The following is a 12776-nucleotide window of genomic DNA, read 5'->3' on the forward strand; positions in this document are numbered from 1 at the left end:
TCCTGGATGGTTTCGTCCAGATGTGCAGTGTGTCTCCTGGATGGTTTCGTCCAGATGTGCAGTGTGTCTCCTGGATGGTTTCGTCCAGATGTGCAGTGTGTCTCCTGGAGCTGCGCTGCTCGTCCTGCAGGGGCCGCCCTCTCTTCATCTCCTCCATGAACCGGAACGATATTCTTTCACCTTGGGTGCATATCTCGTCGCTCTCACTGTGGGAAGGCACTCATTTGCTTTGAGCCAGAATTTGACATTCAAATGAAAGATAAATGCCACAGTAGCAGCGCAGCGGGTCTGACTGTTCACACTCAGAGGAAACATGAAGCAGGACGTCCGGATACTGCTGCTGGGGGAACGTAAGTCTTTTACATCGACCAGCTAACGGACTAGCCTGTTAGCTGCTTAAGCTAACAGAACAACTTGGAGCTGAATCCGCCCCGTTACTCCTGTTTAACAGAGCTACTGTACTCAAAATCAATGTTTTCATGTTGGCTGCGTATTAAAATGTGTATGTTTTCTACGAAGTAAGTAAGAGTAACTTAAATCTGCGAACGTCAGCTGTTAGCTAACTTGATTACAAAGTGTTTAATTTGAATTTAAACAGGAAACCATTAGAGCGAGCTAACTGTAAATGTCAGCTGCAGTCAGACATCAGAAACTAAATGACTGAATCAGTAAAATAAGGGCATATAACACATTCCTGCTAGTTCATTAGTCTGCTGGCCGTTTTGAGGTATCCTGTAGAGGCATCATGTTTTGATGACATTTAATTTAATATAGTTTTTCTGATAAACACTTCCCTGTGCAGCTGCACTAAAACAGTGTTTGCTCCATGTCACACTAACTTGCAGACCTTCAGTCCATTTCACTGAATCATAATACTAAAAATAAGGATCAGTCAATAAAACCACAACCACATTGAACACAAGGAATAGGCCAAAATAAATAATTTGTTATGGCAGTTATGGCAGATCACCTGATCCACTCTGTGTTTTCTGTCCTATCAGCCAAGGTGGGGAAGACATCTCTCATCATGTCTCTGGTTGGAGAGGAGTTCCCCGAGCAGGTAAGGCAGAGTGCAGCTGGTCAAATAGGTCACTACCTTCATCTTGTGGCCTGGTTTGTCCTCAGTTTGCTAAATTTAGCTGCAACTACTCAAAGATTATCAATACTCAGCCAAGTGCTTCATGTTAGTTCACTCAAGAAAACATTGTTTCTTTCTGCTATTTATGGCATGCAAGCCAATAAATTCATCCCTGTTTGTGTAAGGAAGTGTTGTCATTGTCCTTTGCAAATATTCTTCTCTTGCTGCTTCAAATGCAAAATTGACTTGTAACAGAAGTAGGCAAGTTGAAATTTCAATTTCTCAATGATGATCCTGTGCAGCATAACTAGAACATCAGAATACTGTTTAGTCTGTTGAATTAAAATGATTCTGCCAGCCTAGTTGTTTGAATTTATTTCCTCACCGTCCTAAAGCACTAGGTTTTTGCTCAGCATTTGTGACTTTTAGGACTGCTCCATTATGCATGATGCTGCAACTGAGTCAGCATCATGCGAAGCTGTGGCCTGATAACCTGGTGAGTTTATCAGTGATCTGCATGCTCTGACAGGTTCCCTCTAGAGCTGAAGAAATCACAATACCTGCTGATGTGACTCCAGAGAAGGTGCCTACACATATAGTGGACTACTCAGGTAACATGACCTGAAGGCTAACTCAACACTGCCATTAGCTCACTGTCTGAGCGAGCTCAGTACACATTAAGACAGCTGTTGTAAAACAAGAAGCTGTAGACACTACATGTCGGTCTGTACGATGCAATTTGTCTGTTTTGTTTTTTTTGTTTTTTTTTATCTTTGACCTCAACAGAAAAAGAACAGGGTGATGACATCCTTAGAAATGAAATCATCAAGGTAAGCACACTTATTATCACTAATGACCAAACAGCACACAGCTGATCCTTATTTGTGATTTTTGATCATTTACAAACTGTCCTGAACATGGTAACATATGGGGCTTAATTAGAGTACATGAAATTAATTCTGCTGTCTGTTTCTAATTTTTTTTTTTCTCTCCTCACTGCAGGCTAATGTGGTTTGTGTTGTGTATGACGTCACCAATGAGGACACAATAGACAAGGTATTAACTTCCTGCTTGGTTGACATAATCTCATGCTCCACAACACTGGTGTTACTGTGTAATATATTTACTAAATGCATTTAACATACAGACTGCATTTGTGTCCTACATTTCAGATCAAAACTAAATGGATACCTTTAGTAAACGGAGATGCAGAAAAAGGGAAGAAGTATGTATAAACTACTTCTGTAGAAATTTTAATTCTTTTGTGGCGTTGAGTCACTCTGAAAATGTTAGAAAATAATCACCAAAATGCTGAAAATGTGACAGTATTGCATCATCAGTGGGAATATGTCTTCTGTACCACACTCTGAAGTTATAATATATAGTAAAGTCACAGTATAGAACAAATCTCATTAGTGTTGTAATGAGACTTAACCTCTCATTTTAAATCAGAATTCCTATCATCCTTGTGGGAAACAAGTCTGATCTTCGCTCTGGGAGCTCAATGGAAACCATTCTTCCCATTATGAACCAGTTCTCTGAGATTGAGACATGTGTTGAGGTGAGGCTGAACTATTGACTTATCCTCTTTGCTAATCACTGCAGTCATCATACACCTGCTGACCTTACCATTGTGATCGACAAGCAGTCACTGAGTTTTACGCAGAAATATTGACACATACTTAATCTTGCTTTTAGACTGTGTAGGTAAACGTATTTGAAATAATGTTGATTTTCTCTTTCAAGTGTTCTGCAAAAAACCTGAAAAACATTTCTGAGTTGTTCTACTATGCACAGAAGGCAGTTCTTCATCCCACTGCCCCTCTTTATGACCCTGAAGACAAACAGGTCTGCCCTTTTTGGAAATAAGATGCTGAATTTGCCTGTCTCTGTTCCAATCCACTTATTTCTTTTCTTTTTTTTCCCCAGCTAAAACCTTCATGTGTTCGAGCCCTTACCAGAATATTCTATGTTTCTGACCAGGACAATGACCGTATCCTCAGTGACACCGAACTCAACAGGTTTCAGGTGCCTGTTAAAATCACTCAACATATTTTCTCAGATGTTATTAACACAGATCACTTTTTTTTTCTATATAATCTTATATAAAATCTTTTTTGTAGAAATCTTGTTTTGGTAATCCTCTGGCACCTCAAGCCTTAGAAGATGTGAAGACAGTAGTTTGGAAGAATACCAGTGATGGGGTGCAGGACAATGGCCTCACACTAAATGGTGCAAATTAGTCATGAATGAAAACATGCTACTATAAACTCTTTTGTTCCAGTGCCTGAATAAAAAAAAAAGTGTGTTCCTTTTTCTTTCAGGTTTCTTGTTCCTTAATACGTTATTTATCCAGAGAGGCCGACATGAAACCACTTGGACCATTCTCAGGAAATTTGGCTATGACGACAACCTGGAACTAACTGATGATTATCTTTATCCTGAGTAGGTTGATTGGTTCTGTCCTATCTTTAATTTCAGCTGTAAAATGTCCCAGTACTGATAACCAAAGTATTGTAACAGTGTTGCATTTATGCCTTCTCTACCTGTTTGATATTTGCATACATCAAACTGTATTTATTTTATGTGTGTTCTTGTGGTTTTGTATGTGTTACATTTGTCTGTGTTCACATACACACAAAATATCTAAATGTTGTTATTCTGTTGTCAGACTACGGGTTCCCATCGGCTGCACCACAGAAATCAATCATTTGGGCCACCAGTTTCTCCAGCAGCTGTTTAACAAGTATGATGAAGTGAGTAGGGATCCAAGCTGCCTTTGGTTACAATCAGAATTGAAGTGAAACAGACAAAAGCTCCTAGTTAAATATTCAAGCATTTTCGGGTTATGAAGAAGTTTTCCTTCTTCCTAGGACAAAGACTCTGCCCTCTCATCGACAGAGCTGAGGAACCTGTTTTATGTATGTCCTTATATGCCATGGGGTGCTGAGGTCTACATGACTGTGGCAACCACAGACGAGGGCTACATCTCCAATCACAGCTACCTCTGTCAGTGGATGTAAGTGTCCCACTCTAATATTGAGAAATAAGCATGCTGTAGTTTTGCATTGTAACGCGTCATTTATGTCCTGCACTGTTCAAAGCTCATGTGTATATCCATCCATTCACATGCAGGCTTTCTGCATACCTTGACGTCCACCGTTGCCTGGAGCTCCTAGGATACCTAGGCTACCCTATCCTCACTGAGCAGGAGTCACAGACTTCAGCAATTACAGGTGTGTTTGACTTTGCATTAGGAAGTCTGAGATCCATTTCATCTGTTGTACTGTACATGCCCCTTGAAATCTCATTGTTAAGTACTGTAGTTGGATTGTTGGGCTTCATTGTAGGCTAATGCATGTACGTTCTTGTACAGCTGTCCTTGAGACGTGAGTGAATAGTGAAATCTCACCTTGGCATTTGCTGATTGCACTGATTTTAAACATGCTGCACTTGGTTTAAGCAGGTAATTATCAATTAGTGATTCATAGTAAAGTGAAAAACAGTTGCACGTATCTGCATGGGTGTAGTGTCACCAAATATGTAATGGGTGTAAATTAGTTGCAGTCCAAGGAGCATTTGCCAGGAAAGATATGACATGCTTGGAAAGTGTGATGTAATGCTACTTGCTGCCAATAATCACACGCAGTTTCTCGTAGATGAACACTTGTTGTTAACAGGACTGTGGAAGCAACACATATCTTTCTTATGGGAGAAGTGTTTGTATTTGTCACTCAAACTTAAATTAATGTTGGTAATATTAACTGTGCATTCATCTTAAGATATTTTATCAGTAAAACAATAAGAATGGCAGTGCCGTGGTTGCTCTAAGCGCTTGTCAGTTGTACATTGATCCCAACTGTGGTGTTGGATGGTTTTCCTTTGTTAAGGGCATTCATTTTCTCTTGAGGAGCAATCTTTTAAGCATTGACCATGCTACAATCATTAATATAATGCCACAGTTGCTGAGACTGACAAAGCACAGTTTCAAGTTCAGCTGATAAATAGCAGAGTCATGTGTGGCAGTATAGAGTTACATCTGACAAAAGCTTAGTCCCAGACATCCCACAGTCAACACTGTTCAAAGGGTGCACCTTCTTGTTTATGGTAACAACATGTGTCCTGTGATACCTTCATGCCAAACTTAGAAGCTATGTTCCATTAATGAGACAAAAACTATATTAAGTTCAATTGCATTTTATGCGTGTTTGTTTTTTACTATTTGTTTTGTATCTTCTGACTATATGCCTTGATCCTATGTTGCTCACCTCACACTGGATCAGTTGCTGTGCCCAACACAGGTCTTCCATTAATTTTTTTTTTTTTTTTTTTTTTTCCCCACTTCACTTATTATGATTTGTGTTGGTCCAATTGATGCCACTAGAGGGCACCTTATCACAGGTTGAAGTCATTCAACAGAGAGAGCTATTTTACTTAAATGTAGTGTCATAAATGTACATATTGGAAAAATTAACAGCTAAAATGTCATAAAAATAACAAAAAATTTATCATATTGCTAATATTAATGATATATTGAGATATTGTGATGCACAGTGCTTGTATCAAAAAGCAAGCAATTAAAAATGAATAAAGAATGGAAATTAGTAAATCAGAAAAAGAATTTCACATTTCACCATTTGGTGAGTTAAGGCAGGTGTTCAGTTGTTTAGTCTTAAACAGAATTACAGTCCTGTGTGTTTGTGCTGTTGGTTCAATGCATTTGTGCTTGTTTATATGTGCAGTGACACGTGACAAAGAGGTAGACCTAGAAAAGCACCAGACACAGCGGTCTGTGTTTCTCTGCAAGGTGATCGGACCACGGGGGACGGGAAAGACAGCCTTTCTCCAGGCCTTTGTGGGCCGCAACATTGTGGTACGGCACATTGTGCTTGTCTAGAGCAAATGAAAATGTCAAGTGTTGCATTAATGGACTGATAAGCTTCTGATAGTTATCAACACTGTTTTCCTCTTTTGTTTGCATTTATTCTTTCATCTGTACAGAATAAAGGAAATTCCAGCAGTGCCTTCTCCCCATATACCATAAACACTGTCCAAGTCAGCAACCAGGAGAAGTACCTCATTGTAGGTGACCCCCCCATCCTGATCTCAGTGTTGATGCCCAACCTCTTGACTAAAACCTCAGCACTGAAATCTTTTTTTTCCTTCCCCACATTCAGCTCCAAGAGGTGGATGTGGAGGCCCAGTTCCTAAAGCAATCAGACGCCTACTGTGATGTTGCATGTCTCATGTATGACACCAGTGATCCACATTCCTTCGACTATTGTGCCAGTATATACAAGGTCAGTTGCAATAGAAACTGTGGTAGGATTTAAAATACAATAGCAGAATTTGCAGTGTGCCCACATAAGTTGTCTATTAAACCCTTTGTGCTGTTGTTTGCACACAGTCGGCATAGCTCATAATCCAGGATTGCAGCTCACCTCGCTGCCTTTTGCTAATTTAACTGCTTTTTTTTTTGTGATTGCTAAAAGCAAATTCTGGATAGTTAAACCACCTGGGTAAAATAATCCATCATATTATGGAATGGTTCTTTCTCGCATGGAAAGAAGCACCACAATGATAAAGAATACAAGTGAGGCCAGGAACTCAAAGATTTAAAAATGGAGAGAAACAGAACTCTAGATATGTGCTCTCTCAGAGGAAAGAATTTTAACATGTCATGGATATTATTTTGGTTCATTTGCATAAATTATGTATTGCAATAAAGGCTATCTGAATGTCATTAGAGACCTTTTGAAACAACGTTTTCACTCTTCTCATTTCTTATTTCTTTACATAGCAGCACTATATGGAGAGCAACATCCCATGTGTGCTGGTTGCCTCCAAGGTGGACCTTCCTGAAATTAAGCAGCTCCACGGGATGACCCCAGCAGAGTTCTGTTATAAACACCGACTGCCTCCACCGCTTTCTTTTTCCAGCCTGTCCCACGACTCCACCAGCAAGAACATCTACACCAGGCTTGCCTGGGCAGCAATGTATCCGTATGTTCTAGTTTCAAAAACATCAAAATTTGTCAGAAGATCATTCACAATTAAAAATTGCAGCGATTGTAAAAGAATCAAGAGATTTGGAAAATTAATAGCCCCATCTGTACATAAGTTCATGTGGCTGACCTTCAGTGATTTTAATTTTTGTTTTTTCTTTCTCCTGGCATCCCAGACATCTGAATGGTTCCGACATGAGCAACACATCCTTTTGGCTGAGAGTTGCATTGGGTTCAGCCGTGGTTGCAGTTCTGGGCTTTGCTATCTACAGGGCCGTTGCTAGACTGAAATGACCATCAACCAACTCAGCTTTTATCATCTCAAGATGACAGGCACTCCATCCATCAAGACCAAACCTTCAAGACCAGATTCAGAGCCAGTGCAGGCTGAATTGGATAAAATTTGCATCATTTTACCAGCGACCTGAAAGGCTTCCAAGAAATTCTTCATATCTTTGCTCTTATTAGTGTCTGACACCTCCGCTTTGTTCTCCTCTCTGAGTCAACAGATCACAAAAATCCAAAGGCAATTGGAAGCCAGTGATTATCTTCATCTCCACACTGCTATGCTCAGATTTTTCCGCCTTACATTGTCTAACCGGGCTAAGTAGGAGTTAGCCTGTCAAGCACTCAGAACTATGACAGTTAATATCGAAAAAGGTGCTTTATCAGAACAGAGGGTATGCACAAATGTAATATTTTCAAGTCATCTGCTTACCCCTGACTTCTCTACTAGAGTTAATTGCGAGATTGGAGAGGTTTTATATACATGCAGTGTTTCCTGAGCGTACTACAGAAATGCCAAATTGACATGGCTAAGGAACCAAAGGATGGCACATGATGTATTTTGAAAGGAGAGGACATGCTGACTGGCCTCTGCTGAAATTCTTCAATGAGCCACTTTTCCTTTATGACCAACCACAGATACCACATGTCCATATCTGATTTGCCAAATAACTCCAGCAGCAATGAGTAGATATAGCATGTTATTTCCTGAGTGAAACATTTTAATTAGCTTGAATCTTATTGTTGAAATGTTTTAGCAGCAAAGCCTCCACAGATCTGCTATACCAGGGAGAAATACTGCAGTTTGTTTATGCATTTGCCAGTAATTAATAAATATTTTCTCCTATAAAAGGAAACAGTATCTCAAAATGTCAAAATCTTCCAGAAAATTCTGGTCATATCTGTGCTTTCAATCATTCTGTTAACATTGAAATCAAATTTAATTTGAACTGAGACTGAAATAGATTTGTAATCTTCCTTTTTCTACTCCCATTCACTCGCCACTGTGCATACACTGACCATTTTACATAATCTGTGGTTGCATTCTACCCTAACATGGGTCAGTCATGTTGATGTCTTTGTTAGCTGGTGTTTCTGCAGGACACACTTATGCGGCTGAAATTATGGCTGTTTTCTTACTGAAAGTGAGATGATGTAGATGCTTAATAAAAGACCAGACTTTCGGGGGGGTTCTGCCCACAAGACGTAACATTGTTCATGTTGGGATGGGTGGGGATTATTTTGAACTGAAATCTGTTTTGTTTACATTTACCGCATTTATGTATGAGCATCAGACTTGAGAGACTTGAACCTTTGCTTTTTGTTTTTTCCTCCATGATGATTCAAAAAACACATTACAGTTTAAATGTGAACATGCTGATTTCGGTTTTGCTGTATATACCTTGTGATCTACTTCATCACCAAAAGAGTTCAAAGTACCTAGCAAAGGAAATATTCTGCTTTGCTGATGAAACTAAAGCTCTATGATAAAGGCACATCAACTTTAATTACTCTTTTGCACGTAGTATCTGAAACCCAGAGCAACGTATGCTGAGAGGATGGATGCCCCTCTTTGACCACTCAGGCTGAAGATGTTTACTGAGGTCAGTTTGATGATCCTCCACCTAACTCTGAACATTATAATAACCATGTAGAATGTAACCTGTATCTAATCTGGGCTTTCATCGGTTTCACTCCAGTGTGTCTGTTGCAGGGGGCCCCTCTCTCGCATCTGCAGTGAGCACCGGTCGGCTGTTCCTGCAGGAGGCCACAGGGCGGCGGTGCAGCGCGTCAGGTGAGAGGCAGGGCAGCCAGTCGGCGGTGGGTGTGTCTGGAGCGGCACAGGGACGAGGATGCTGGGATTTTCACTTCTGTGTGGTTGAACAGAAAAAAGAGAGGGGGGGGGGTGTACTGATGTTTACCGTTTTACACTGGACTTTGTTCATTCTCTGTGTAGTAAAGTAATCATTCAGCTTTTTGTTTACCACTATTATATTCCCTGAGGAGACATCATATCTGCGCAGTTGTTTCCCAAATGGAATAAATAAGAGATTAATTTTGTTTACATAACTAGAATGCCAAGCAAAGCCGTTTGGTGCGGCTGGATGAGTAACATCTTTTTAGGTAATTCGGACAGCATGGTTGTAGTTAGTGGTATAACCTGGTGATATTTACCGCGCACGTCATGTTACTTCTGGAGTGCCCCATTCATAGTAAAGCAGTAAGAAACATTTTAAACTCTGGATGCTTTCATTTTGTAATTTTAAGTATGTATATATATATATATATATATATATATATATATATATATATATATATATATATATATATATATATATATATATATATATATATATATATAAACACTTTTTTTTTTAATACACAAATGAAGGGCATGTTTTGTCTTTGAGGGCTCCATTCAGTGAGCTTTGTCTGCAGCATCCTCCAGCAGCAGACTGGAGCTTTATCTGTCCAGTTAATGTGTGCAAAACGGAGGAGACGGTGTGATTTGGTATGTTGATGCGGATTATCATTAAATCTAATAATCTTTGATATATTCACTAATCCCCACTTTCCGTGTCCTTTGAGAAATAAGTTGACAGAAACATTTGGTAGAAGATGACAAAGGTTTTTATTGAGTTGCAATATAAACAGTCTTGAAAAGTGACTGGACACAGTGGGATGGTGAGTATTAGGGATCGTTTGAACATGAGAAAATATACATAGAGGAGCTTGAATGACAACTGTAGAGCCTTTAGGAAAATCCTGCTGACGTCCACTGCCTATGGTCTGTACATTGTAATGGCTCAACAATGCTCACCATTGAAACATTTGCGTTTTCAGTCTGACTCTGTGCACTAACAACTATTTATTAGTTCAACTATATACACATTTTCCTCTTCAGCAAGACCCTCCCTTAGCCTGTTTGTATTCAAGGACCAGACAGAAAGGAACATTATAATAATAATTATTATTATTAACGCCAAATAAAATGCTCACAAGTGTTTCTACAGCACCTTTAAGATATAGTGCAATGTAGAGGAAACTACTGGTAAAAACAGCATAAGTTTGCATGGGACCTTACAAAAATAATACATATACGAAAACATTTCCTTCAGTATTTACAGTGTCTTTGTCTCTGTTAGTGTCTTTTTATTTCTTTTTCGCCGTCTTTGCTGCCTTTTTGGGTGCCTTTGCCTTGGGCTTGGCTGCCTTCTTTGCTGGTTTTGCCTTGGGCTTGGCTGCCTTGGGTTTCTTAGCTGGTGCCTTTTTGGCTTTCGTTGGTGTCGCCTTCTTCACGACCTTCTTCACCTTCTTCGCAGCCGCCTTCTTGGGTTTCTCGGGTGTTTTGGACACCTTCTTGGGCTTGGCCGCCTTCTTGGGCTTGGCTGGCTTGGCTGCCTTCTTTGGTTTGGCAGATGCTGCCACCTTGGGTGACTTTTTGGAGTCCTCGGGTTTGGTCAGCCTGAAGGATCCGGACGCACCGACACCTTTGGTGTGGCGCAGCATCCCGGATGCCACCAGCCTCTTCAGGGCCATCTTAATCTGCACATCAGCGTTGTCGCCCACCTTGTAGTTCTTTCTCACGTACTTCTGGATGGACTGACGGGACGCTCCGCTCCGGCTGGCGTCGTGCACGATGGCCGCTTTAATCATCTCAGAGTACTTGGGATGAGAGGCGGGTTTCTTGGGCTTGGATGCTTTTTTGGCTTTAGCTGGAGCCGCCGACGTCTCTGCCATTCTGACTTTATGTTGGAATAAGTTAACAAAAGTCCTGGACGTGCAAATTTGCCCCTGTGGTCAGCTGATGGGATATACCGGAGCGCCAGAAACGGGAAAAAATATCTGCACGGCAAGAAATAATCTCCTGCACAAGTCCGAGCTGGCTGACAATGGCACACTTTCAGCTTTTCAAAATAAAAAAAAAATGCCGATGTAATTGTCCACTCGAAGTGCGTGTGAGTGTGCGGGGATCACTTAAGCGTCTTACTCCACAGGCGCCTCTGTGAGCCTATGAAGCCTATCTGCGGACGTGATTGAGAACACCAACTGCCAGCAGCTGATCTAGCGGTGTCCATGGAACTGGCGCCGTCCTGTTTGTGTTTCTTCATCCTCCAACTCCCGACAAATATAAAACCCACGGCGAAGTACTGACCCACAAACCCCCCTGGGCCGGTAGCGGAGACATTGGGCTTCCCGGAGACAGTCGGCTTCTCCCCCGGCCGCGCTGACGAACAACTTTTATTCCGGGAAAACCGGTTGGAAGTAACGCGTGCCGTGAACAATTTTGCACAATTCGCGTTAAATTAACCCAAACAGACGGAACCTGGGCAGAAATCATCCAATGCATATCGATATTGAATCTATGCCCAAACGGATGCATGCGGTTCGGTCGGCGCAGGACTCCGTTTTTGCTTTTAATACATCGATACATTTTCCCAACTAACACAGTCCGGCCATTGACTTTGAGTGACGTGGTCGAGATTATTTACTGTTAAACCGCCTATAAATTAAATGTCACAGTATCTAAGTGACAGGGGACATGTGGGATGATAATGTGAGTTTATATTTGTTGTAATACGGCGGGTGGATCTCCTGTGTTTGTGTGTTTTTGGACAGATTTGGTTATAACTGTCACTATGGCAGTCGCCACTCGAGCTCCATTGTCAGGAAAGTTGCCAACACATCCAAAGATCACTGATTCTGATACCGGCTCTTAAAATTGATCCCCATATTTCAGACGGGGCTCTTCGTTGCCGGTGTGTGTCCAGGTGTGGGTCCGGATGCGGAGGGGGGGGCGGGGGGCGAAGCCGAAAACAAAGTCCTTCAATATAGGGCGCAGTGATGGCTTTCTTTTGTTCACTAACTGGCGCATCAGACCACAGTCAAAAACAGATCTGACATTTGGCTTTTCTTTTTCACGTGAGGGTCTGTGGTGCCGATCCAAAGCAACAAAAATCTCCCAAATAACAAACTTTACAGCAACTCTCCTGTTTTATTCTTTATTTTATTATCAGGTCTCATGTCCCTCCCTGCAACGCCATTTTGAAAGTCACTGCCACTGGAGTAGTGTTTTCAGCCGACTTTTGTGGCATGGTTATCTGAGATGTATGACACTATTTTTGGTCATGAACCCAATTTCTGTCTTCACCCACGTCAGATTTTGAAGTGCAAAGACAATGTCAGGCTGCCTGGCAGTGGGCTGGTCCTCCACTGTGTAGACTACAGTAGGATACTGCACACAAGCAATGAAGTGTCCAGTGTTGTTAAGGAACATTATGCTCACTTATTATATGCTGCACCTCACATTCCTGTTTTCTATACTGTGCCTGATAAATAATCAGAATGAAGGAAATTAAGTTTTAATTGACTATATTTATCAATCATCATGTCCGTATAGAGAGTTG

At 41.0% G+C, this 12776-nt stretch overlaps 2 protein-coding genes across 3 annotated transcripts; one reads left to right on the forward strand and one right to left on the reverse strand.

The window, feature by feature from the left end:
* Positions 1-193: 193 nt before the first annotated feature.
* rhot2 (ras homolog family member T2) lies at positions 194-9563 on the forward strand. 2 transcript variants are annotated; one of them, XM_029527077.1, is made up of 20 exons: positions 194-350; positions 1002-1060; positions 1608-1689; positions 1865-1908; positions 2081-2134; positions 2251-2303; positions 2531-2639; positions 2825-2926; positions 3008-3106; positions 3202-3310; positions 3403-3523; positions 3750-3834; positions 3952-4097; positions 4214-4314; positions 5821-5951; positions 6080-6160; positions 6256-6378; positions 6879-7081; positions 7260-8972; positions 9083-9563. In XM_029527077.1, exons 1-19 carry the CDS (start codon positions 314-316, stop codon positions 7375-7377), a joined length of 1857 nt encoding a protein of 618 aa, XP_029382937.1. In that variant the 5' UTR covers positions 194-313; the 3' UTR covers positions 7378-8972; positions 9083-9563. The 2 variants fall into 2 exon arrangements, with proteins under 2 accessions (XP_029382937.1, XP_029382938.1); XM_029527078.1 differs by having other exon boundaries at positions 6882-7081.
* A 418-nt stretch (positions 9564-9981) lies between these two features.
* Positions 9982-12499, reverse strand: h1-0 (H1.0 linker histone). The gene is made up of 2 exons (XM_029527701.1): positions 12485-12499; positions 9982-11100 (listed from the first exon to the last, which is right to left on the reverse strand). The coding sequence occupies exons 1-2, from the start codon at positions 12497-12499 to the stop codon at positions 10522-10524; spliced, it is 594 nt and encodes a 197-aa protein (XP_029383561.1). The 3' UTR covers positions 9982-10521.
* Between the last annotated feature and the right edge of the window lie 277 nt (positions 12500-12776).

The sequence above is a fragment of the Echeneis naucrates genome, chromosome 19, assembly GCF_900963305.1.
Source record: "Echeneis naucrates chromosome 19, fEcheNa1.1, whole genome shotgun sequence".
In the NCBI taxonomy this organism is placed as follows: domain Eukaryota; kingdom Metazoa; phylum Chordata; class Actinopteri; order Carangiformes; family Echeneidae; genus Echeneis; species Echeneis naucrates.

Coding starts and splice junctions, on each gene's coding strand:
- rhot2 (XM_029527077.1), top strand. CDS start 314: ATGAAGCAGGACGTCCGGATACTGCTGCTGGGGGAAC. Junction 3,524..3,749: donor GATGATTATCTTTATCCTGA/GTAGGTTGATTG, acceptor TTCTGTTGTCAG/ACTACGGGTTCCCATCGGCT. Junction 4,315..5,820: donor ACAGACTTCAGCAATTACAG/GTGTGTTTGACT, acceptor TTATATGTGCAG/TGACACGTGACAAAGAGGTA.